Genomic DNA, 27,105 nt, shown 5'->3' on the forward strand with positions numbered 1-27,105 from the left:
TGTGCCAGCAAGCAAGCCGTGGCCCTGAAGGAAGATACAGGGCTGGGAGTTCGTTGGCGGCTTCCATTGGCCTCCCAGCAATCTTTCTAGCCAGATGTGCCCTCCTCTGTGAGTCGGTAGATGTGTGGAAGATGCCAACGAAAAGGTGGAAGATGCCAACGGAAAGATAGCAGCCCCAAGTGCATTCTGGGAAGGTTGTGGGTGACCAAGATGCAGAAAATCCAAAGCTACCCTGGTCCACAAACTTGAGTGAATGCAACACTGCTTAATTGTGTGTGTTAGAGCAGTGTTTCCCAACCTTGGGAACTTGAAGATATTTGGACTTCAACTCCCAGAATTCCAAATGCTGGCTGGGGAATTCTGGGAGTTGAAGTCCAGATATCTTCAAGTTGCCACGCTTTGGAAACACTGTTAGAGTAATAAATCTATATATACTGCTCAAAAAAAAATATCACACAACTGACCCTACTTAACTCCTTTATTGAATTAAATGAACTGGGGAGGGAGATATACTGCTCAAAAAAATAAAGGGAACACTCAAATAACACCCTAGATCTGAATGAATGAAATATTCTCATTGAATACTTTGTTCCGTACAAAGTTGAGTGTGCACAACAGCATGTGAATCTGATTGTCAATCAGTGTTGCTTCCTAAGTAGACGTTTGATTTCACAGAGGTTTGATTTATTTGGAGTTATATTCTGTTGCTTAAGTGTTCCCTTTATTTTTTTCGAGCAGTGTATTAGCTGATATATTTTAAAACTCCTATTACACTAAAACATTAAAAGAATGGGGCAGGCACAGCAAATAAAAAGTTGCTCTATATCCCAGGTGAACAGTGCAAACCTCCGGGATAGACATATGTTATAAAATAGAATGTTTTGCCCCAATGAATAAGAGGATTGCTTGCCGATTCTATTTTTAATATTGTATTGTTCATCTCCCCTCTCTCCAATCCTTAAATAGGATATTGAGACAGATCCTTCAAGAAACACATCAAGACATCAGAGTCAAAGTAATTCTCTTTAGTTAAAGACACACAAAAATATATTGCCAAAAAAAAAGGATGTTAAACAACCTGCAGAAATAACAGCTCGCTCCTTCCATTCATTTCACTGTCAAAAACATCCGATTAGTATCCCCAACAGTACAAGACAAGAGGTGGCAGACCACATTTAATTTACTACTTACATAAATATAAAAATAAAAACTCTGGTGTGCCGGTTAAATGTTACTCTCATTAATGTACTGCAGACTTAAGGGAATAGCAAGGATTTTAATCTTCATAAGGAAGTATTAATTTCCCATTCATCCCTCATCCTTAGCGGCAGTAGCAAAATGCAGCTGGACCTTGCTTAAGATCCACGAGGCAGCAAATCCAATGGTTATCCAGCGTACAGGTAGCTCTCCACATATGACCACAATTAAGTCCAAAATTTCCCTAGCTAAGCAAAACAACTGTTAATTTTGCTCCATTTTACGACCTTACTTGCTGCAGTTGTTAAATGGATCGCTGAACCTGTTAAGTTAGTTACATAGTGGTTAAGTGGCTCTGGTTTGTGCTTGTTAGCAGGTCACGAAAAGTAACCACATGACTCCAGAACCGTCATAAATACACGCCAGTTGCCAAGCATCTGATTGTGATCACATGACTACAGATATACTGCAACAATCGTGTGAAAAATTGCCATCGGTCACTTTTTTCCAGTGCCGTTTTAACTCCACAAATGGATGCTAAATATATGGTTGTAAGTTGAGGACTACCTGTACCACTATTCAATCATCTTTCCAGCCTGGGTGGTTATGAGATCTCTCCCCCCCCCCCTGCAAAAGATTGGATCTACCTCTTTTTGTATCTTTCTTGAATCCAGTGATGAAACTTAGTAAGGAAAGGGATGGCAAGCTATACAGACGCTAGCCACATTCTGCTATAACCCATTCTTAGTTCATAGATGGTCCCCCCAGCATGTTTCTTCTTGGAAAAGCCCCACCGTCACTGGGCTGCCCCACTAGCAATTGCAGGTTTTCATATCACCTGCCCAAATTGAAGGGTCAAGCCAACCTGTGTGTTACCTTTCCTGGAATGCACGTCACAGAAATGCATTTCTGAAGCTAGAGGGAGGTCGAATATCTTCTGGCCATCTAGAAATGATCAGTACTTGTTTGTACTGTATACCTCCCATAATATCCCATTAAGGCAGCTGCAGGGGGAATTAAAAAAGAAGCCACAGCTGACCCGATGCTGGTTTTATAAACCCAGACGATCAAGTCACCTATGGGCAATCCATTCCACCTGCTAAAAATTAAGACAGTAGGCTTAATTGACTTTGGGCTAAATTTAGGAGAACACGGCATGCCTGGGATATTTTTAGGCCTCCCAAACACATCTGTAGGAAGTCCAGTGCCTGTGATTTGCAACCTTCAGCAGGAGTAGTGGTATCAGTTGACCTAATCCCTCAATCCAACTCCCACATGGCCACAGGATAGTTTCTCTGTTGCAAAGGTTGATGCTTAAAGGGACCTCGGCTCTAGAATCATCAGCCGGCCAAGGCAAGGAGACAGGGAGCCAGGCAAATGCTCAAGGGGGTCTCCCTTTATCTAAAGACATGGTGAGTTTAACTTTGTCTGGCAAACAAGCGGCCCAGCGAGCCTCTTAGGGGTGAAGTGCATCTTGACCCAGCAAGTCCAACGCCAGGTGATACAGGAACTGTGAATACCAATGCACGCCTGTTTCCTGAGCGCTGCAGTTTCTGGATTCCCCCTTCAGGGAGAGTAGTGAGAAGATGCCGTAGACAAAGCGTAGTGGGGCAAAGGCATAGTGAGCCCAGTGGTGACTTTCAAGGACCGCGTAGCAGGATGCCAGCACCCCATTGACCAGGATTGTGCCATGGGTGGTCAAGGGGGCATAGACACCAGTGCCCTCTTGCTGCCAAACCCGGACTACTCGGGCAGGGTGCAAGGGAAGGTCGCCCCCCTGGTAGGTCAAAACGGAGTCTCCCACACAGACTCTGCTGGCAAACACCGGAGAGAAGTCCGTTGTGCTGTTGGCCGGGTCCCGTGCAACGAAGATGAGATGGGAGGATGTAAGCAGCAGCCGGCGAATGGGTTCTTCTGTTTCAATGGCCACGAAGAGGGTCTGCTGGTGGGGCTCTCGGTGGAGGAAGAGCAGAACCTCACTAAGCGTCACTCGTCCGTCCTGATCTACGCCGAACACAGAGTCTCCGTGGCGCAGCTCGGAGAGGCTCCTCCTCTCGCCACTCCGCAGTGTCACGGTCGCATCGCCAGGGAAGCAGCCGCCTGCACGAATAGCCATGGAGTTATCTAGGGAATTTAACAGGCGACATCATGAGACGGGTTACGTTTGGATTCTGGTCTCCTGGGTTCAAGGTCCTGTCGTGGGCCGCATTTGGGAGCCTTCTAGAGCAAGGGTGTGAAACCCGCGGCCAACAGGCCAAATGTGTTGCACACTGGCCACACCTCCCACCCACCCCCGTTTAAACCAATGGGAAAAAAGTTGTGATATGTCACGTGTGATGATGTATCATTGCAAGTTTGACACCTCTGTCCTGGATCATCTAATTTCCTTGCCAGGTGCTGATGCCAAGGCCAGAGGAGTCTACGGGCAGTGGGAAAGGCACTGGGCCTCAAACCAAGGTGACCCTGGCTGTAAGGAGAAGAAAAAGGAAGATTCCAAGTGCCAAGGTCATTGTTGGCCTGGATGCCATGCATAACAACATGTACGAACGGGAAACAAGCTTTTTAAAATTGTATTTTCATCATGGCATTCCCTTGCCAACATTTCCCTTTTAATGGGAATAACAATGGTTTCCTTCTGATTTTAACTCTGTGGCTTTATTCTGCTTTTACACTGATTTTAAGATGGGCTTTGGGAATCTTGGGGATAAAAAGTGGTAGTGAGATACAATAAATTGACTTTTATTTAAATTGACTTTTATTTAAATAATAAATTGACCCCTTTAATAAGGGGTGTGCGTAAGTGCACTAGCGTGCCTTCCGTCCCCTGTCCTAATGTTTCTCTTTTACTAGTATCATGTATATAAATATTATATCTTTGTATACCACCAATATGTACTTGACAAAACAAACAAATAAAATAAATAAATAGATTTAGCTCCATTTATAGCCTGGATGAGGAATCAACCTAGTTCAATGTACAGTATTTATTTAAGACATAAGGACATAAGAAGACAGAACCATTCCAAGTACAGTGTTCCCTCGATTTTCGCGGGTTCAAACTTCGCGAAAAGTCTATACCACAGTTTTTCAAAAATATTAATTAAAAAATACTTCATGGGTTTTTCCCCTATACCACGGTTTTTCCTGCCCAATGATGTAATATGTCATTGCCAAACTTTTGTTTGCCTTTAATAATTTTTTTTAAAATAAACTTTAATAAATAAACAGGTTGCTAAGGGAATGGGAAATTGCAATTTAGGGGTTTAAAGTGCTAAGGGAAGGCTTGTGATACTGTTCATAGCCAAAAATAGTGTATTTACTTCCGCATCTCTACTTCGCGGAAATTTGACTTTCGCGGGCGGTCTTGGAACGCATCCCCTGCGAAAATCGAGGGAGCACTGTATTGTAATGTTGCCTAATTTGGGAAAGTGCCAAATCTGATGCTGCCCCATCTTCCCCCCATTCATAAAAACTATTTTCTGGACCTTTCCTCTGCCCAGGCAGGTAATGGAGCCTAGGAATCATGCTCTTCAAATGGCTTCGTGCAAATCCCACTGGCTCCACTATCCCTTTTCTATAGTTCAGAGGCAAAGTTCCCTCCGTACCTGCTTTCACAGAGACATGGATGTGCGCCTTGGATTCGTAGTACACCCAGTCAAAGCCAGCCTCCACAGCTAAGCGGGCCAATATGCCGTATTTCTCCCTGTCGCGGTCAGAGGTGGTGATGTCCAGCGCCCGGCCCTCGTAGTGCAGAGAGTCAGGAAGGTGGTGCCCGTCTTCGTCCCAGCCCTCTGTCACACGCAGTCTGACGCCCGGCCACATATTCATGACGGCAATGGCCAAGGCATTCACTCGGTCTTTGCAACGCTGCAGGAAGTAAAGAGGTGGATGGCGTTAAGATTCAAGCTGCGTTGAAACAGAGACTTAAAGGAGGCTCGGGAGGCAGAAGAGGAGAAGGACCATCCCAAGGCGCCAGCAGTTGAACCAGTTCTGGTCCAGGGCCATTTGCAAACTGTCGGGTTCAACTCCTGTCAATAGTTCACTTTTCCCCTTTTTAATTCTCAGTGCTCCCAAAAATGACTGGAGAGAAGGATCCTCATCTATTTTTTCCTAGAATACAGGCAGTCCTTGACTTACAACTGCAATTGAGCCCAACGTTTCCTTTTTCCAAAGTAATTTAAAAAAAAAAATCCTCCACATCATAAAATACAAAAAACAATATACCTTCGGTTTTGTTACAATAAAATAGTTTTGGATTAGTTAATTTTATATAATAAAATTATACATTCTTAAATCCCATCTGTTTAATTTCAGTTATCATCACACACCCCTTATTCCATTCTTTCTAATTTCATCATCCAGATAAATCTCTATTAATTAAGTTTAATTATGTCCATCATTAATATTCCTTAAATTATTGGTAAAAATCAATATCAAAGCCGTAGTGCCTTCTTCCCTCTTAGTACAAATCTCAAAACAGACTAAAAACCCTTATACCTATTATTATTATTATTTATTAGATTTGTATTCCGCCCCTCTCCGTAGACTCGGGGCAGCTAATTTTATCAGTATAAAAATTATATACTTATACTTTATCAGTTTAAACAACAAACAAATACAAACATTTAAATTCATTAATTATTATTATGCCATTATTATATTTCATCAAACCCCTCTTGATAAATTAAAACTAAGCAATAAAAACAAATACTTTGATTTTCAAATCTGTAAACCCCATTTAACACACTAATCTCAAAGTTTCTGTCGCTAAACAAGAAAGTTGTCAAATGAGTATTGCTCCATTTTTATGACCGTTCTTGCCACAGTTGTTAAGTGAATCACTGCAGTTGTTGAGTTAGTAAGAGGGCTGTTCAGTGAAATTGGCTTCCCCGCTTACGTTGCTTGTCAGAAGGTCACAAAAAGTGATCACATGACCCCGGCTAGAATTAGCTCATTAGGGTGTGTTTCCTGTCTGGTTTATCTGGGAGGACGGCAGTGGTGGGTTGCTACCGGTGCGGTAATGGACTGCCACCAGATTACACAATTTGTGCGTGACCTGGCAGTCCTATGGGCGCCGCCATCTTTTTCATATTTTTGGCTTCTTGCGCAATCTCAGCGATATTTTTCTTTCGCGCATGCATGGAAGCAAAAAATCACCAAAATCTCACAAAACTCACAATATGTGCTGTCTCTGTTAAAAAGTGCTATTGCTAACATGTTGTAAGCCGCCCTGAGTCTAAGGAGAAGGGCGGCATAAAAATCGAATGAATGAATGAATGAATGAATAAATGAATGAATGAATGAATGAATGAATGAATGAATGAATAAGCAAGCAAGCAAGCAAACAAACAAACAAATAAATCTGCACATCCCCTTGTAAGATTTCAGCGTGTTTTTGCTTCTTGTGCATTCCTGCACATGCAAAGAAGTAAAAACACACTGGGGGTGCACGTGCATAGCACGCGTGCACACAACACAACCAAAGCTGTGCACGCAGCGCACCGGTAGCGGCAGTAGTTGCGATCCGCCCCTGGAGGACTGGCATTTTCACAACCAAGCTCAGAGAGGACCAAGGATCCCACAACACTGACGTGTTCTTCTTTCCCTGTGTGTGATTCCTTTCACCTTCACTTCATCTGCACAGGATGATTGTTGAGTGAATGGTATTGCTAGTTTTTTAATTAGAATTTTAAAGGTTGTTTTTAATGTATTACTAATTGGATTGTTATTGTTGTTTCTTGGTTGTTTTCTTCTGTACATGCTGTGAGCCGCCCCGAGTCCTCGGAGAGGGGCGGCATACAAATCCAATTAAATCTTAAATCTTAATTCAGGTTCAACTGGACAATCCTAGGGTGACTCTGTGGGACTTTGACTCCTTACAGATGGGCTCCTATGGGTACAGTCAGGTATGCAAAACCGGTAGAAAAATTTTGGTCAGGTACGCAGTAGAAAAAAATTGAATGTATTTTCTTTTTTCCCCCTTCTGGGCTCTGGGTATGTTTTTCCTATCGCAGTAAATGAGGTTCAATTGTGTATAATTTTAGAAGAGCTCTGTGTGTGTGTGTGTGTGTGTGTACATACACGTACAGTTTATATAGTAGATAATGTATATTTTTGTGTGCCTGTGTGTAATATGTATGTACACATATGGCATTTATACATAGAATTAAATAGTATATTTTGAATGTTCAGTAATAGTAAACAGATAGGGAATAAAACAAAACATCCTTTAAACATCATTAATCGTGCCTTTCGTATGAATTGGAATGGAGCTATATCTGCCAAGGGCATTTCCAGTTTGTAATCCGGATAATTAAGAAAAGTCTTTAATAGTCTATTATAGCATTTTTTCCCCTTGTATTTAGTTCATGTGTTTGTTAAATTAAATGAACAGAAAGATCACACAGTTAACCAGAGAAGAAGAAAGCGAATAATTAGCTAAGCACGAAGGCAAGGATAAAAATGGAGCGTGTCTGTGAAAGTAAAAACCAATTCTGCATGAATGTGTGTGTGTGTATACGTATAAATATTCTGCTTTTGAAGTACTTTTTTTAATAGAAAAAATAGACTTATGCTCTCTCCCCCTCCCCTCCACACACACATTTTCTGCCTAGTCTGTCTATTAGGAAGTAGGGGGAAAGGTGATTTTTAAAGTGGGAGGATGGGTGGGCTTGATCTTGGCCATTGACAATTAACCATTAATTCTTTGAAATTAGGCCATCTCTCTCCTGAAGCAGTGAGGTGGAAAAAAACACCAACTTAACCGCCCTGAGAAAAATACATTCCAATTCATTACCTGGTTTTTAATTAACCTGGATTTAGACCAGCCAGATTGGGGTAGGCAGATGAAAGATAACTTGACTGAATAACTTCCTGTTAAACGTTCTCTCAAGATAAATGGGAGGGGTTTTGGTCCTGTTCCCTAGAGCAGTGTTTCCCAACCTTGGCAACTTGGAGATATCTGGACTTCAACTCCCAGAATTCCCCAGCCAGCATTCGCTGGCTGGGGAATTCTGGGACTTGAAGTCCAGATATCTCCAAGTTGCCACGGTTGGGAAACACTGCTCTAGAGTGCCCCCTGGTGAAATCAGCTTTTCTTCATCCCGAATCCTATCCTATTCCTAATCCTATCCTATTCCCTATCCTACCTCATCCCGAATCCTATCCTATTCCCTTGCCTCTGTTTTCTTTCCATCAATTTTTAGACTTATCAACTTTATTATGAACTGTATACCTCATAATCTTTACAAGGAGTCAGTCAAATATGTATGGCTCCAATATATCTTTTCCCAAAAACATACATTTTGTGGCTCACAGGAGAGGAATTGTGGTTTAAATATACAGGCTGTATCAAAAGTAATCCAGAGGGAGGGAGGGAAGGAAGGAAGGAAGGAAGGAAGGAAGGAAAAGAGAAATAAAGAAAAAGAAAGGAAGAAAAGAAAGAGAGAGAAGGAAGGAAGGGAAGCAAGTAAAAGGAAAGAAAGAAAAAAGAAAGAGAGAGAGAGAAGGAAAGAAGGAAGGGAAGGAAGGAAGGAAAAGAGAAATAAAGAAAAAGGAAGGAAGAAAAGAGAGAGAACGAAGGAAGGGAAGCAAGGAAAAGGAAAGAAAGAAAAAAGAAAGAGAGAGAAGGAAAGAAGGAAGGAAAGAAGGAAAAGAGAAATAAAGAAAAAGAAAGGAAGAAAAGAGAGAGAGAAGGAAGGAAGGGAAGGAAGGAAAAGGAAAGAAAGAAAAAAGAAAGAGAGAGAGAGAAGGAAAGAAGGGAAGGAAGGGAGGGAGGAAGGGAAAGAGAAATAAAGAAAAAGAAAGGAAGAAAAGAGAGAGAAGGAAGGAAGGGAAGGAAGGAAAAGGAAAGAAAGAAAAAAGAAAGAGAGGGAAGGAAGGAAGGAAGGAAAGAAAGAAAGAAGTCCTATAGTCCACCAGATGATCTAAAGGAAATCTGCAAACATAAGAGAAAATATTCCAAATTTAGGAATATTTGAAGATTGTGTTTTAAATGATAAAGAAATGTTTAAAAGAAAATGGCAACCAATTCTGAGGTAATTTATTCAATATATTCAATTCTACGAGACCTGTTTTGATACACCCTGTATACAAACCTTGAATAAATTATGCAGTTCGCTGAATTGCTCTAAAGGAACAAAATATTCCATTTGTTACTTAAATCTTTCCTTAACATATCTCATTTTTCACACAAAAAATGTCACATTTTTTTTCTCTAATTATCCAGAGTGCTGAATACTGACTGCATTTATGTACAATGAATTGCATGACAGAATAGCCTTTAGGAATAAATTTTATATCTATGATACACATATGAAAATATTTGCAAAATGTGTCTTCAAGTAAACATATGCATTATGCTGTTGAAATTTATTTATTTATTGGATTTGTATGCCGCCCCTCTCCGGAGACTCAGGGCAGCTAACAGCAACAATAAAGCAGTGTACAATAGTAGTGTGATGTTAGAAATAATTAAAAGCCCATTAATATACATAAAAAAAACCAAACATACATACATACATACCATGCATAGAATTGTAAAGGCCTAGGGGGAAGAGGGTCTCAATTTCCCATGCCTGACGGCAGAGGTGGGTTTTGAGCAGCTTACGAAAGGCAAGGAGGGTGGGGGCAATTCTAATCTTTGGGGGGAGTTGGTTCCAGAGGGCCGGGGCCGCCACAGAGAAGGCTCTTCCCCTGGATCCCGCCAAGCGACATTCTATATAAATTATATATAGATTCCCGTTTCCTGTGGAATCACTCATTTTGCTGCTTCATGAAACCTGGCTGGATGATTCTGGGCCAGTCCCTCCCTCTCAGCCCAACTCACCTCACAGGTATATATGTTTTTTCTGTTGGATCACAGAAAAAACATATAGCCCCTCCCTGGCACAAAACTGAAGGGATCAGATCTGGTGGCTTAGAGATTAATTCTTGGCATTACAAGGCAGAAGCCCCGGGATCAAATCCCAGTAAGGGTATGGCTAGCTGATGAGGCCAGAACAAGGCCAAAATAGCGCTATCCTAGTCTCCCTTAATTTTAAATATTCAGCAAAAATATGTGATACATACATACATACACACACACACACACACATATATATGTCACATGTTTTTTTTGCTGAATTTGAAATAAAGGGAGACTAGGATAGATCTATTTCGGCCTTATTTTGGCCTCATCAGCTAACCATACCCCTCACTGGGACTTGAACCTGCAACCTTTGCCTTGTAAGGCAGAGAATTAACCTCTAGGCTACAGTATCCAATCCCTTCAGATCTGCACCAGGGAAGGGTTACATATTTTTGTGTCGAATCACCCTGGTGTATTGAAGGAACATCACAGCTTCTTTTTTGCCTCTCGGCCCAACCCAGGGCCATTTCCAAGGCAGTTAATTTTATTGATAGCCGACAATTCTATCTGTATGTGTCACAATATATATATATACACACACACGCGCGCACACACAATAGTACCTTGTATTCAACTACTTTGAAACTCATTGAATTTGGTAATCAATGCATTTTGATGTAAAAATTTTGTCCCGGTACTCATTGTTTGTTTGGTACTCAAAACACAAGATAGAACTTGTCGGTGTTGGCTGCCTTCTGACTCACTACATTACTCATGGGAAAAATCTGTTTGGTACTCATCTTTTTTTTGGTACTCATCACACCACCCAGAACCAGTTAATGATGACTACAAAGGTACCACTGCATACCTAATACCCCTATTTTGTCATTAACAATTTGTCTTCGACCTAGGAGCACAGTGGAGCCCAAAATATTTGTTACTAAGCAAGACTCACTTAACATTTAAGTGAATCACTGGAGTTGTAAAGTTAATAACACAGTTGTTAAGTGAATCAGGCTTCCCTATTGACTCTGCTTATCCGAAAGACCCCAGGATACTGCCACCATCATAAATATGTGTCAGTTGCCAAGCGTTTGAGTTTTGATCCTGTAAACATGGAGATGCTTCAACCGTCATGAAATGGTCATGTGACTTTTTTCAGTCACATTAAATGAATGGCTGTAAGTTGAGGACTACCTCTACCGTCCTCCCAAGCCAGAGGTTGCTCCCTGCCTCGGTCCCAGATGTTGTTGGACCCTCAAAATAAAGGCATCTGGTTCTCTCATGTAGATCAATCTAAGTTATGACATGAAGCTGTGTGGCTCTCTAAGACCCAGGCAGGCGGGGGTTGCACCTACCAGCTGCTACCAATGCGGTATCCGGAACTGTCATGGGCGCATGCGCATCTGGTGAGCACACATGGACCCATCAGTGCGAGATTTGTCTTCTACACTTGCACAGCAAGCAAAATCCCCCGTGAGGATGTTCTCGCATGTGAGATTGCACCCATTTTCAGTTATTTCTTTACTCCCGTGCATACGCGGGAGCAAAAAACCACCAAAAATTGGCGGAATCTCGCACATGAGAGCATCCTCAGACAAGAGTACCTTCGGAACCGCCTGCTACCGCACAAATCCCAGCAACCGATAAGGTCTCACAGAGTTGGCCTTCTCCGGGTCCCGTCAACTAAACAATGTCATTTGGTGGGCCTCGGGAAGAGCCTTGTCTGTGGTGGCCCCGGCCCTCTGGAATCAACTCGCCCTGGAGATTAGAACTGCCCCCACCCTTCTTGTCTTCCGTAAATTACTCAAGACCCATCTATACCGCCAGGCATGGGGGAGTTGAGACACCTTTTCCCCCAGGCTTTTTTATATTTTTTATATTTATGTTTGGTATGTATGTGCTGTTTGCTTTTTAATATGATAGGGTTTTATATGCTTCTTTTAATATTAGATTTGTTTCGCTATAATATTGTTTTATTACTGTTGTGAGCTGCCCCAAGTCTTCGGAGAGGGGCGGCATACAAATCTAATAAATTGAATTGAATTGAATTGAATATTTCATTTGCTACGCATGCACAGAAGCCAAATCTCACGCGGGCACGCTCACGGGGGGGCATGGAGAGGCACACGCATCTCAATTTCCACTACCGGACTCCCGATCCCAGCTGTACCAGGTGCAACCCGCTACTGGACCCAGATATGGGCAACCGGAACACCTGGCTGAATAAAATGGCCGAAAAGAGGAAAGAAGTGGCGAAAGGGTGGGGGGAACAGGAAGTGAGTGGGAGAAAAAGGCATTTCATTTAAAAAAACAAAACAAAACAGCCTGGTCTATAGTGAAAGGAGCAAGCTAGAAGCCTAGAGAGGAATGCGAGAGGCTTCCCATGGGCTCCTGGGCCTGAACACAATAGCTGTTTTCCAGGCCCAGAATTACTTAACTCGGCGAGAATTCAAACTCCTCTGGTAAGAACAGCAAAATCATCAACTTTGCCACAAAAGACTCTTTCAGTCACTCCGCAGGCCCGGGACTGGTGTCAATGGAGGGGGGGAAAGGGCACCGTAGGACGTGTCATAGATGGGACCTCATTGGGTGCCAGCCTTCCCCCCCCTCCCCTTGCGACTCCCACTGGAGGTCCCTCAGTACCCAGCAGGCTTCAGACCGAACAGCTGCTTTCTTGCAATGGACTTTGAGTGGCACGGAAGTAGGAGGCTCCTGAGAAGATGATGGAGAACTTAGAAGTTGCCCATCTGAGGCAGGAGGAAGGTGACTCTTTGGGCTAGGAGGAGATTGTGAAGCTGGTGGCTCCCAGAATTGCTCCTCACAGTTCACACTGGTTGGGGGCTACTGGGAGATGTTCAAAAATCACTACAGAAAGGACAGGTGTCTATCACCCCCTGCTCTACTCCAGCAGAAACATGCCTAGTTGCTTCATAGCTAAAAGCTATCACAACTCTTTCCCCTCAAAATGTATGATGCAGGGCATAGTTCCCTCTAAGCTGAGCAGTGAGCAATCACTCACTTAAAAATCATCATCAACTCAGTGTTTTCCAAACCTGCCCAGAAGCCGAGAGGGAAAGAGTGAGAGGGAAGGAGAGAGAGAGGGAGAGAGAGAAACAGATAGAAGAAAGAGAGGAAGGAAAAGAGAAAGAAAAAGAATGGGAGTAAGGAAGAGAGAAAGAAAATCAAAATCTAGTTTGAAACTAGCTCAACTATTTAAGTGGCATTTTGATATTGATAGAGTTGCCCTATTATGAGCTCACTGTTATAGACACACAGTACAGTATTTTATTTTGAAATTCTCTGAGGCAAAACAGGGTGGGTTTTTTGTTTGTTTGTTTGTTTATTTATTTATGATTTCTGTGCCGCCCAGTCCCGAAGGGACTGTCGCTCAGACACTATACTTTTCCGCCCCTCCCCCCCAAAAAAATTAGACGGAACACTGATGCAGGGGTCTTTTTTTATGATCTATTTGAAAGGAACACGCATTATGATGAGCAGCTAAATTTAGATTATTTAATCTAGCTACTTGTGGAGTTTTCATAGACTGAAAACTCTTCTTCAACACTCCGTGGCTTGCATTGGCTGCCGATCAGTTTCCGGTCACAATTCAAAGTATTGGTCATGACCTTTAAAGCCTTACATGGCATTGGACTAGATTACCTCCGGAACCGCCTGCTACCGCACGAATCCCAGCAACCGATAAGGTCCCACAGAGTTGGCCTTCTCCGGGTCTCATCGACTAAACAATGTCGTTTGGCGGGCCCCAGGGGAAGAGCCTTCTCTGTGGTGGCCCCAGCCCTCTGGAACCAACTCCCCCCAGAGATTAGAATTGCCCCCACCCTCCCTGTCTTTTGTAAACTACTCAAGACTCACTTATACCGCCAGGCATGGGGGAGTTGAGATATTCCTTCCCCCTAGGCCATTACAAGTTATGCATGGTATGTTTGTGTGTATGTTTGATTTTATAATAAGGGTTTTTAGTTGTTTTTTATTATTGGATTGTTCATGTTGTTTTATCATTGTTGTTACCCGCCCAAGTCTACGGAGAGGGGCGGCATATAAATCCAATAAATTATTATTATTATTATTATTATTATTATTATTATTAAAATTATTAAAAGGGGAGTTTACCAACTTCATTCTTAAATCTGCAATCCAAATGGTGGGTTGCTGCCAGTTTGGACCAGTTCTTTAGAACCGGTAGCAGAAATTTACCATCCTTCCCTGAACTAGCAGCGATGACCAGCGGTCCCTGCTCCCGAATTGGTCCTCCAGTCACCACAGCTTGCAAAAAAAAAACCTTTGCATGTGCAAAGGCTTCTTTCCATGCGCAGAGGGCCATTTCTGGGTGTCTTGCATGATGAGATGCAAACTGGTAGGGAAGGTAAATGGAACCCACCCCTGCTGCAATCCAAAGGATTTGAAGTGGCAAGTCTTAAATAAACTAAGGAAACATCATAAATTAGTGTCAACTTTAACAACAACCAGCTTAAAATCTTATGTCTTGCTCCCAGTGTCCTTTGCACTTGCTAGCCAGAATAGCAAGGATTACATTTGGGGTTTTTTTTAATTCTCCAGCCTTTAAAATAAAAGGATTAGAAACTTAATACACATGCAAGAAAAAAAAATACAGATTCAGAAAAATTTAATTGAATATTCATAGGAGAGTCAAGTAAGTTCACCTAATCTCCCGCCAAAGATAATGATAAGTTTCCTGCTACAGGTTTTGTATTTGTGAATACTTGGTGGGGAAAAAATGAGAGAATTAATTTGATTTAATTTAATTTATTAGATTTGTATGCTGTCCCTCGCCGAAGATTTGTATGCCGCCCCGTCTCCGAATATAGAACAACAGAGCTGGAAGGGACCTTGGAGGTCTTCTAATCCAACCCCCTGCTCAAGGAGGAAACTCTATACCAGTGACGGCGAACCTATGGCATGGGTGCCACAGGTGGCACGCGGAGCCATATCATAGAAACATAGAAACATAGAAGTCTGACGGGAGAAAAAGACCTCATGGTCCATCTAGTCTGCCCTTATACTATTTCCTGTATTTGATCTTAGGTTGGATATATGTTTATCCCAGGCATGTTTAAATTCAGTTACTGTGGATTTATCAACCACGTCTGCTGGAAGTTTGTTCCAAGGATCTACTACTCTTTCAGTAAAATAATATTTTCTCACGTTACTTCTGATCTTTCCCTCCACTAACCTCAGATTGTGCCCCCTTGTTCTTCGGTTCACTTTCCTATTAAAAACACTTCCCTCCTGAACCTTATTTAACCCTTTAACATATTTAAATGTTTCGATCATGTCCCCCCTTTTCCTTCTGTCCTCCAGACTATACAGATTGAGTTCATTAAGTCTTTCCTGATACGTTTTATGCTTAAGACCCTCCACCATTCTTGTAGCCCATCTTTGGACCCGTTCAATTTTATCCATATCTTTTTGTAGGTGAGGTCTCCATAACTGGACACAGTATTATTCCAAATGGGGTCTCACCAGCGCTCTATGTAGAGGGATCACAATCTCCCTCTTCCTGCTTGTTATACCTCTAGCTATGCAGCCAAGCATCCTACTTGCTTTCCCTACCGCCTGACTGCACTGTTCACCCATTTTGAGACTGTCAGAAATCACTACCCCTAAATCCTTCTCTTCTGAAGTTTTTGCTAACACAGAACTGCCAATACAATACTCAAGATTGAGGATTCCTTTTCCCCAAGTGCATTATTTTACATTTGGAAACATTAAACTGCAGAATCTACCGGCACGGGAACCGTTGCCCCAGCTCAGGTCTAGCAAGTTTGTGTGCACCGACCAGTTGATTTTCAGCTCGCACTGAGGCTCTAGGAGGGCCTTTTTGGCTTCCGGAGGGCCTCCAGGGGGATGTGGGTGGGCGTTTTTGCCCTCCCCAGGATCCAGGGAAGCTACTGGAACCTGAGGAGGGTGAAAAATGGGCCCCCACCAGAAGTTGGGGAATGGGCTGTTTCTGGCCTCCAGAGGACTTCTGGGGAGGAACAGGGTAGGGAATTTTCGCCCTCCCTAGGCACCGAATTATGAGTATGGGCACTCATGCAGGCGCGATAGTGTGTGCGCCTGCACTTTCGGCACCTGAAAAAAAAATGCTCTATACCATTTCAGATAAATGACTGTCCAGTGTTCAAGCACTCACAACTTCTGAAGGCAAGCCTTTCCACCGTTGAAAAGATTCTGCCTCATCTCTTGGCAAAGATAATTGCAATTTTTTCCCCTAGAATGTCCCTTAATGAGCATAGAGTGGAATAAGAGAGGAAAGATTTAAAAAAGCTCCAGTTAATAAATTTTTGCCTTGACAAGGCAAATGTGTGTGCGGGAATATTCACTGCACATTTTTAGACTGAAAGAGAAGCTTGTTTTGCTTTGTATAAACATGTAAGTAGCAGTTCAAAGAAACCTTGAAGTTATTCTCCTATCAGAAGAGCCAAGCTGATAAAACAGAACTTGGTTCAGCAGGAATTATTGGAGAGATCTTACCGCCTTTTCTAAAAGAGGGCAGAATTTTTACAAACTGAAATAAAATGTTAAAATGGGTGTGTGTACGTGTGAAGGTTATTACAAAAGGTGTACAGTTTAAGACCCATCTTTTTGTTTTCCTTAAAATATAAGATGCAATTTTAGACAATTTACCATCCTTATAGAATACAATTGCATTTACCTCTGCACAGACACAGAGCCCTGATATAGAATGAATTTGAGAGTGATTGGGGTTCTTGGTCTCTGGTGGAATGGAAAGGCAATTGAAGGACAGCAATATAGGATGAAAGGTATAAAAAGACGAGGAAATGGGAGGAAGAGAAAATGGAGCCAAGTGGATTTTAGTTATGGCAACTGAAATAATTTGTTATCACAAACCTCAATACAGTGGTACCTCGTGATACGAACCCCTCGTGATACGAACCCCTCGTGATATGAACCCGGGGTTCGGAAAAATTTTGCTTCTTCTTACGAACTTTTTTTGGCTTATGAACCCACCGCAGATCGCAAAATGGCGCTCCGCTGGGTGCCGCCACCCGGCTGTCACCTTCTAAAACAGCCGGGGGGCTTCTCGGCATTCTCATGAACACCGAACCCAGAAGTTCGGGTTCGGGTTCCAGAGGCCGCCGAGAAGCGCCCGGCTGTTTCAGAAGGTTACAGCCGGGCGGCACCACTCAACGGAGCGCCGCTTTTGCGATCAGCGGCGGTGTTTTTGGCCGATCTGGAGACTGGAAAGGAGGTGGGGAATCCCAATAGGGAATTCCATGGGCGGAGCTTTGGCGTCATGAAGACGGTCGGACGGCCATTTTGCGAGGTATCTTTAGTGCATATAGAGCCGGGGTGGCGCAGCAGGTAGAGTGCTGTACTGCAGGCCACTGAAGTTGACTGTAGATCTACAGGTGAGCGGTTCAAATCTCAACACCGGCTCAAGGTTGACTCAGCCTTCCATCCTTCCAAGGTGGGTAAAATGAGGACCCAGATTGTGGGGGCAATACGCTGGCTCTGTTAAATAAGTGCTATTGCTAACAGGTTGTAAGCCGCCCTGAGTCTAAGGAGAAGGGCGGCATAAAAATTGAATAAATTAAGAAAAATTGAATAAATAAAGATACTTCGATGCTCCGATGCTCTGCGAGCTGCACTGGCTGCCGGTCGGTCTCCAAACTCAATTCAAGGTACTGGATATCACCTATAAAGCCCTACATGCAGGGGTGGGCTGCTAGCCAGAACGCTAAATTGGGCTCACCGCTGCGGCTCGTGAATGCTAGCGGGGCCAGCGCGATTTTGCTTCTGCACCTGTGGAGGTAGCAAAATCATGCACAGAGCCGCAGGTGCGCCCGTGTTTTGGCATCCGCAGAAGCAAAAGAACTTCACCGAAACACAGGCACACCTGCAGCTCCGTACACGATTTTGCTACTTACACAGGTGCAGAAGCAAAATCGCACTGGCCCCGCTAGCACTCATGAGCCACGGCGGCAAGCCCAATTTAGCGTTCCAGCTAGCAGCCCACCCCTGCCTACATAGCTTGGGACTAGATTACCTTCGGGACCGCCTTCTGCCGCATACCTCCCAGGTAAGAACCCACAGGGTTGGCCTTTTCCAGGTCCTGTCAGCCAAACAATGTCGGCTGGCAGGTGCCCACGGAAGAGCCTTCTCAGTGGTGGCCCTGACCCTATGGAATCAACTGCCTCCGGAGATTCGTATTCTCCCCACCTTGTCAACCTTCCGCAAAGCTGCAAAAACCTGGCTGTTCTGGGAGGCCTGGAACCGTTGAATGAGGGATGTTAGTTTGAATATGTGTGTTTTAATTGGGGTTATTAATGAACGTTTTTATTGTTTTAGAATCTGCTTTTACTGCTTTAGAAATAATTTTAATTTGCTGGAAGCCACCCAGAGTCCTTCGGGAGTTGGGCGGCATATAAATATGTTAAGTAAGTAAGTAAGTAAGTAAGTAAGTAAGTAAGTAAGTAAGTAAGTAAGTAAGTTAGCAAGCAAGCAAGCAAGCAAGCAAGCAAGCAGGCAGGCAGGCAAGCAAGCAAGCAGGCAAGTAAGCAGGTAAGTAAATAAGTAAGTTAATAAGTTAATAAGTAAGTAAACAAATATAATAATAATAATAATTTATTAGATTTGTATGCCGCCCCTCTCCACAGACTTGGAGTATATTATATATTATATAAATACAGTATAAGCACGCATAAGCGCACCAGCATGCCTACCGACCCTGTCCTACTTTCCTCATTTATCTGTATACTGTATTTACTTTATGTTTATGTTTATACCAATAATTGCTATCTTGTCTATGTTTTGACATATAATAAATAATAAATAAGATAAGAACCTAGTTATTGGCACTAATTTACTTCCTTCTCCGGTGTATTTAAGACAGAGATAGCACTCTTCCCTTCGGCTGCAAAACTTTAACAACAAGGGGGCAAGATTATTAGTCAGCTCCTGCGCATGAACATGGCATCGGACCAGAATATCTCCGGGACCGCCTTCTGCCGCATGAATCCCAGCGACCGATTAGGTCCCACAGAGTTGGCCTTCTCCGGGTCCCGTCGACTAGCGGGTCCCAGGGGAAGAGCCTTCTCTGTGGCGGCCCCGACTCTCTGGAACCAGCTCCCTCCGGAGATTAGAACTGCCCCCACCCTCCTTGCCTTTCGTAAACTCCTTAAAACCCACCTCTGCCATCAGGCATGGGGGAATTGAGGCACACACACACCCCGGGCCTATACAATTTATGTATGGTATGTTTGTGTGTGTGCATGTCGGTTTTAATAATGGGGTTTTTGAAAGTTTTTTAAATTTATTACATTTGTTATGAATTGTTTCATTGTATGGTGTGAGCCGCCCCGAGTCTACGGAGAGGGGCGGTATACAAATCTAATAAATAAGTAAGTAAGTAAGTAAGTAAGTAAATAAAATGCATTCCTGGAGTCATTCTAAGGAATATTTATAATTGTGGTGTTTAAGTCCACATCACCAAGCTTCCTGCCTCCCCTTTAAGCAGCCTCTAATGCCCCAGAGGAGCCATTAAACCTTCCTGTAATTCTTCTCTTTGTTGTCTGCACACCCCCTTAGCTATTCCGAATTGGACGACCGGCCGCTGCCATCCCACCCTGCTTTCAGATGGCATGCTATGACTCAGCAGCAGGAAACTTTCTACCCACCAAAGGCAAAATGTCATTGTCCTAGAGAAGTACAGCTCTTCTCTCCCACTTTCCGTGTCCTTCTTTCCCTCACCGCCACGTTGTCTTCCATCTGAAGGCTTCAGACAGGCCTGAAGGAACATTTCCTGGTTTTTCAAGTCAAGGAATAAACTATTCTTGCTCAAACTCAGTCCACCCTTTGTAGACACAATGTGATGGACTATGTTGAACATCTGTGGGATTCAGGCACAAGGTTATCTCTGCTGTTGTCGTGCTACCCATTAATCTTTGGTGGCACTCCTTGGTTCAGGAAGAAGCTGGAAAGTTAAGTACAAAATTCACCTCCCCTTCCTAATTTTACAAGCTACATCCATGTAGAACAGTGTTTCCCAACCTTGGCCACTTGAAGATATTTGGACTTCAACTCCCAGAATTCCCCAGCCAGCGAATGCTGGCTGGGGAATTCTGGGAGTTGAAGTCCAGATATCTTCAAGTGGCCAAGGTTGGGAAACACTGATGTAGAAAATGTTCCTGCCAAATGAAGGAACGTGTGACAAAGACGACGTTAAAGATCTGTAAATATTAGCAGTTGGTATTGTTTTCTCTCTTCCTGCCCAGATGAATGCACTATTTTCTTTTCACACCCTTTTGGTTCCATTTATCCACTATTTCTCAAATGCATTTCAGTTCCCCTGCCACCTACTTCTATTATCCTTTTGAATATTTGTTCTTATTTCAAGGGCATATACCATAACATCTTTTCAAGCAATTTGATCGTCATACTTGCCGTGTTTGATAAGCAAGCTGAAATATTGTGGTTCGCCCATCATGTTTGACTTTGAAATGACCACGGAGGATTCATCCATGCTAAGCCAAATGGCATTTCAACATCAGATACCGCAACTGATTCCCACTGTCAGAATAGCCTTCACATATCTAAGTTCTTTTGAAGACATCTTAATTGCTGGCCATCACTGTGTTGTCTGACAATCAATCCTATATGTTCATTGTTCCATGATATGAACAAAAGGTCTATTTGACAATTTAGATCAGGGGTGTCAAACTCTCGTCGTCACAGTGGCATCACGTGACATATTGGTCTTTCCCCCTCCCCTTTGCTAAACCCGGCGTGAGCGTGGCGAGTGTGTGACCCATAGCGCTCAGGGGCCGGGAGTTCGACAGCCCTGATTTAGATGTATTAGTTATCCTGAGTAGAGGCAGAATATAAACCAAATAAATGAATTTTATTTGACAATTCTAGTGGCACTGAGCCGACGATATTGAAGGAGATGAATATTGTCTCTCAGTAAAAAAATAAAAAAGAAATTGAGAGCACTTCAAAATACTCCATCTATAATGTATCTAAGACTAAATGGGAATTTCCCGTCCCCCCACTCAAATCCCAGCCTCAATCAATTTGTCTCTCTATTCGATTTAATAATTTTAATTCACCCGCAGGAGGTTATTTCTAAATATTTCTAGTAATGAGTTGAAGCTCCTCACAAGGAAATCCAACAAGTGAGAGTAATTAATCTGTAGATAGCTTGCCACCCAGAATTGTAGGTGCTCCATTCCTGGAAGTTCAAGATGGCATAAATATTTCTGCTTTGGGCAGATATTGGTCCTACGAGATCCCTTCCAGCCCTATGATTCTATGATTTCTGGCTTAGAAGTCCTCTACCTCTTCATGGAAGTCCCCTGATAAAGCCTTAATCCTTTCTTGAGGAACAACCTAGGCCATGAGGCTGTTTACGCAATGCTCATCAGACAGCAGCCATTTTGTCACACTAGATGATGCAGATGAAATGGGAAGCAGGGCCCTCCATCAGCCTCCAGAAAGACAATCCCCTTCCAGATTTATATCAAATATTCCAGGCCATGATTGAAGTGCAGTGGTACCTCTACTTAAGAACTTTTCTAGATAAGAACTGCTTAAGAATCATTTTCTACTTAAGAACCTGAGCCTGGAAAAGTTTCCCAGGAAATTTGAGAGCGGAACGAAGGCCCGGCCAGTTTCCTGTCATTCCCCCTTTAATCCTGGCCATCTCAGGCTTTTCTGGGCTGCCAGAGGAGCCTTTCGGTGGCGCTTAAGGAGACTTTGGCAGTCCAGAGCGAACGAACCATTTTCCTTTCTCTGGGCACTTGGAGAGGGAAAAAGCCTCTGCCAGCGCCCAGATAAAAGAAATGCTCCCTTCGCTCTGAGCAGCGACTGTCCTCCTCCTCCTCTTCCTCCTCCTCCCACCTAAATTCCTAGCTTTTATTTCTTTCCTAATGGGTTTGCATGCATTATTTGCTTTTACATTGATTCCTATGAGAAAAATTGCTTCTGCTTACAAACTTTTCTACTTAAGAACCTGATCACGGAATGAATTAATTTCTTAAGTAGAGGTACCACTATACTCCTTTTTAAAAAACATTATAATATATAACTGAACTTGCTATTTGTCTTCTTCCCTCCCATAACTTTTCTCTTTTGTATATTAAACTTAGGGGCAGGCTCCTTTTTAAAATTGTGAATACGGTGTCCAGGTAGTCCTTGAGTTACCACCCTGATGGAATCTGCCCATCTTAGTCCTTAAATGGTTGCAATCATTAAGGGAGACACTCGATGATGGCTGCTCCAGGCCTCTCATTTGTGGCCACTAAGTGATTGCACAGGTTGTTAAAGGAACAGAGCAAAGGGACTGCCTACCCAAAGAAAGCAGGCAGTCCCCCTCAATGCACAGAACCAATGTGGTGGGTCACAGTTTCCTTCTTCCAGCCCTTTGGCTCCCCTCCCACCGTGCACTAGAAAATTAAGTCTTTCTCTCTAGCTGCCCGGCCTTCCCTAGGCTGGAGAGAAACATAGGGCAGAGTGGAGAGATGGAACACTGCACAAGAGAAACAAGGCAGCTTGTGACCTTCCCTGTTGACTTTCTGAAGATTGCAAATCGCATGATCGTGGAAGGCTTGGGAACCTGTCCTAAGCCTGAGTGAGTTGACAAGAGCCCAGATCGCAATTGCATGGCTGCAGAGGTGCTCAATGGCCATAACTTTGAGCACTAGTCGTAAATCCCTTCTTTCAGCATTGTGATTTTAAATTAAATTAAATTAAATTAAATTAAATTAAATTGATTTCTATGCTGCCCTATCCCAATGGGACTGAGAGTGGCTTACAACAATAATTGGGGAAGAGCCTTCTCTGTGGCGGCCCCGGCCCTCTGGAACCAACTCCCCCCAGAGATTAGAATTGCTCCCACCCTCCTTGCCTTTCATAAGCTACTTAAAACCCACCTCTTCCGTCAGGCATGGGGGAATTGAGATCCTCTTTCCCCCTAGGCCTTTACAATTCTATGCATGGTATGTATGTATGTATGTATGTTTGGTTTTTATATTAATGGGTTTTTAATCATTTTTAACATCAGATTACTATTGTACACTGTTTTTATTGTTGCTGTTAGCCGCCCCGAGTCTCCGGAGAGGGGCGGCATACAAGTCCAATCAATCAATCAATCAATCAATCAATCAATCAATAAATAAATAAATAAATAAATAAATAAATAGCAGATACAATAAACAAGTCAAATAATTAGTAATAATTATTAATATTAAAACCCATGATAAACCATAATGAATTATCCAATCGAATCCACATACATACAGAACAGTTGCAATCGGCCGTGATAAGATGTTACATTCAGGGCCCCCAGGCCTGGACGGAAAGCTAAGACTTCGCAGCCTTTTGGAATGTTGAACACTTGCTGAACAAACGGTCATAAGTTGAGGACAGAAATAAAATTAGCTTTAACACAATAAACAAAACCAATAGTGATAGCGCGCATGCATCTCTATGAAGTGGACCTCCAACCACGCCTTGACTACAAATAATGGGAAACACTGACCAGAATCCTTCCCAGCTCAACATAAAAGGATGGATTATAATCAAAGGATCCCAGGCATTAGATCTGCTGGGGAGAAGCCAGTTTTATTTGCCAATGGATTCTTCTCTTTCTGTGAGTAATGGCACCCCCAACGTCAGGATTCTTCCTACCCATCAGTGGATAATCTACCTTTGGTTCTGAGAATTAGCACTTATTTTTCACTATTGGTTTTGGCCTTGTAGCCACTCCAAATAATGCCTTTGAAGTGGGGGAGAAGGATTCCCCCCTCCCCTCCCCGTAGGGCTCCAACTACTGAACTACAAAGTAGCTAACCAGTGTTTTTCCTAGCAAGGCAGGTTGTGCAAATCCTGCCCATGTTTTAATGTACGGTTCAATGTATCAGAAAAACTGCAAAAATGGGGTAAGGAAATCAAAAATAAGTAATTTCATCAATTAGTAGGTCATTATGACCATTGTCTCATGGCTTCTGATGACCTCCTGCTAATCTGGATCTTTTAGATTAAGAAATGGAGATGGTTTTTGAAGTCACCTATGTTCTTATTTCACAGGATGGAGCAGGAAGAACATTCAGAGACAAAGAGAGAGAAAGAGTAAGAAAAGACACCCCACACACACACCATAGTGCATATTTAGCAAAAGGGGAAACTAAGATTAGAGTCTATTACGTAAACAGCCTCATGACCCAGGTTATTCCCCAATAAAACAAGAGGGCTTTATCCGGTGACCCAGGAAGAGGTGGAGGATTTTTAAGCCAGAAATCATAGAATCCTAGGGGTGGAAGGGATCTTGTCCAACACCATGCCCAAGGCAGGAATCCTTACGCTATCCCGAACTTCTAGCAATGGATCACCTACAACTCTGCGAGGCGAACCGTCCATAGATTAATTGCTCTTACTGTCAGGAAACTTGGCTAAAACAGAATTCCTTATAAACTGTGTTTGGTCTTAGATGTGAAAGCTGGCAAAACCAATCACCTTCCTCAATCTGCATTACGAGTTAATTGATCATACAATGCAATGATTGTGATCTCCATTCAGATCTTCAGAAATGTTCACTTCAGGCTTTGAATGACTTTCAATAGCACTTAGACTTATATACCGCTTCACAGTGCTTTGCAGCCCTCTCTAAGCGGTTTACAGAGTCTTCGTTAATGTGTTTCTCCTTTTCCTGGTGCTTTTGAGGTCCTGGAGGTATTCCTAATTATTTTTTTTTTAAACGTTCCAACCTTAGCTTTATTTAATTACTTTCAGCCTAACGTATCACTCGATGTACATTAACTAACTTAATGTTTGGCTCACATGTAACTGCTAATTGCATTTGGGTAGTTCTGAAGCATTTTTTTTCTTCTTCTCTCTCTCCCCCGCAACACACAATGTGTGTATATAATCCTTGCATGGTTTTATTTTCCGTACATTTCCTGAAGTGGGTTGTGATCCAAGAAAGCTGGTTAAGATAATAAATGTAACTCTTCCATAAGATTGCTCCTCTTTTTGCAGAATTAATAAGGGCTGTTTATTCTCCCTAAAGAACACTAAAGCAATATTGTTTCCCTCACACAGATTAATTAGATTTATAGAATGTTTTCCCATTTTTTTTCCATTTAAAATGTTCAAGACAACATAGGATGCCACTGCAAATCACACTAATAATTAAACTAAGGAATTAAAAATTCCAACAAGGCAAAACTCCTCAGAAAAGTTTATGTACACTTGAGTAACAAATTAAAATCCAATTGACAATGGTTTTGTCCACTTCAGGGCAAGCATTTTTCTACCCAACCAAGTATTTGGCCATTTTCCAACAAAATACTGAAGTACCTTTGAGTTTCTGTGATACTGAAGCCCAAGTAAATGTTATAACTGCACAACAGAATGCAGGTGAAGTTTTAAAAAGAAATGCCAGCATTTTATAGGTGCATACCCAAGATTGATCATTGTAGCGGCATATCTTGCTTTGGTATCAAAACATCTCAAAGAAGGTCTTTCTTGAAGACTTCAGAAAACAGAAAAAACCAAGTGGCTATTTGCAATATGAAGGGGCTGATGGAGTCCTGCAGTGCTTTCTTATTCTCTTATATGGGAAATGTTAGCTAGGCTGTATAATAAAATTTGGTAGGCACATTTCTCCTGGGATTAGCCTAGAAATTAGCTACCCGCACTTGTTTGCCAATCCTGTTCTGCCCCCAACCATAAAGATTAAGGCGACCTCCCCCCTCATAGAAAATTAAATCCACAGAATCTCAGAACAATGTCTCTGAACTGAAGAGACCTCCTGAAATTAGCAATAGCTCACCGAGATGGCTGTCTAGACTCATTCTGTAAAGGGCTGTTCCCGGATCAAAGCCTGAAGAAACCCAGAGTGATAACATTTTATAATTTAAGACCAGCAACCCTAGCGGAAGGAAAGCCCAGGGGCTAACCTGTTTGAAGAGAAATACTTGGGCCCAAGGCTGCAGACCTGTTAAATCCTCTGATCTAACAGGTGCACTCACTCAGGTTACTCAAGAATTAAAAGGAGAGGCTGCCATCCTATGCTCAGAGTCACAGTCTGCTTTGTTGCTGCCAGGGCTGAACCGGGTGCCCCTCGCTCGCAGGGCCTTTTGGGCAGCAGGGCACCACCCTTGCCCCCCCTCCCCGAGGAGCACCCACCTCTGTCATCAACCGGTCAGCGCCCGTATTCTCTTCATCCTTAAAGATGATGTCAGGGTTGTAGTTGGGCACCAGGACCTTGAAGCGCTCCGAGTGGCGGCCGATTTTGCCCTCGGCTTTGCCACTGGCGCCCAGGGTCTGCTCCGCCACGTTGGGCACAAACTGCTTGTACTGCAGCGGGGCCAGGCTCCTGCGGCTGGACTGCTTCCGTCCCACAGGGCCCCTGCCCGGCCCGCAGCCCTGAGCAGGGCACAGCAGGCAGCTGGTCAAGCAAAGCCCCAGAAGGTTGACCAGGGTGAGCCTGCGCCAAGCCATCTCAGCCGGATGCCAGCCCTTAACTGGCCCTCTCCTCAGACAGCCGACTCTTCTCCGCTGGTCCCCCAGTCAGCTGGGGTGGGCATCACCCTGACCAGGCTGCTGGGAAGCCACGGGGATTTCTCCGTACTGCCATCCCTTCGGGAGCCCGCTGCTGGCAGGAAGGTCTCTCTGTGCCCTGCCTCTCCACCCGCAGTGCCACCGCCTGGCCCCCATACGCGACGCTGGCCCCTCCCCGTGCCAAGACACAGTGGCCCTTTCAAAGCCCTTCCCAGGCACCAGCCCGGCTCTTCCTGCCCCCTGGCGTCTCTCCCGGCCCAAAGCCATCGCGGGGCCTCCCGTCCTTCCCCGACGGCCGGCTACCGGGCGGCAGGAGCCCCCAGGCGCGGAGGACAGCGATGCCACCTTTCTGGCTAAGGGCGCGGGGCAAACGTTGCTCCCGCTGCCCGCCTCCGCCTTGAAGTCCGGCCTCCGAGAGTTGCAGGGCCAGCCACATCCTCCCCGGGGCCGCCTCTCCCTTAAGCGGCAGGGGCCGATTCTCGGAGGGAGGGAAG

General features: G+C 43.6%; 1 protein-coding gene across 2 annotated transcripts; it reads right to left on the bottom strand.

Annotated features, from left to right (window-relative positions):
• Positions 1-906: 906 nt before the first annotated feature.
• On the bottom strand, positions 907-26,963 carry DHH (desert hedgehog signaling molecule). Of its 2 annotated transcripts, none has more exons than XM_070740409.1 (3): positions 26,237-26,963; positions 4,803-5,064; positions 907-3,297 (listed from the first exon to the last, which is right to left on the bottom strand). In XM_070740409.1, exons 1-3 carry the CDS (start codon positions 26,549-26,551, stop codon positions 2,654-2,656), a joined length of 1,221 nt encoding a protein of 406 aa, XP_070596510.1. In that variant the 5' UTR covers positions 26,552-26,963; the 3' UTR covers positions 907-2,653. The 2 variants fall into 2 exon arrangements, with proteins under 2 accessions (XP_070596510.1, XP_070596509.1); XM_070740408.1 differs by having other exon boundaries at positions 907-3,321.
• Between the last annotated feature and the right edge of the window lie 142 nt (positions 26,964-27,105).

This window comes from Erythrolamprus reginae, chromosome 2 (assembly GCF_031021105.1).
Source record: "Erythrolamprus reginae isolate rEryReg1 chromosome 2, rEryReg1.hap1, whole genome shotgun sequence".
Lineage (NCBI taxonomy): Eukaryota > Metazoa > Chordata > Lepidosauria > Squamata > Dipsadidae > Erythrolamprus > Erythrolamprus reginae.

Bases quoted from the DNA above. Each gene is read 5' to 3' on its own strand.
- DHH (XM_070740408.1), bottom strand. From the start codon at position 26,551: ATGGCTTGGCGCAGGCTCACCCTGGTCAACCTTCTGGGGCTTTGCTTG. The intron at 5,065-26,236 runs GTGGGTGCTCCT...TACTTCCTGCAG, and splicing joins CTGACCGGTTGATGACAGAG to CGTTGCAAAGACCGAGTGAA. The intron at 3,322-4,802 runs GTACGGAGGGAA...TAAATTCCCTAG, and splicing joins CCATGTCTCTGTGAAAGCAG to ATAACTCCATGGCTATTCGT.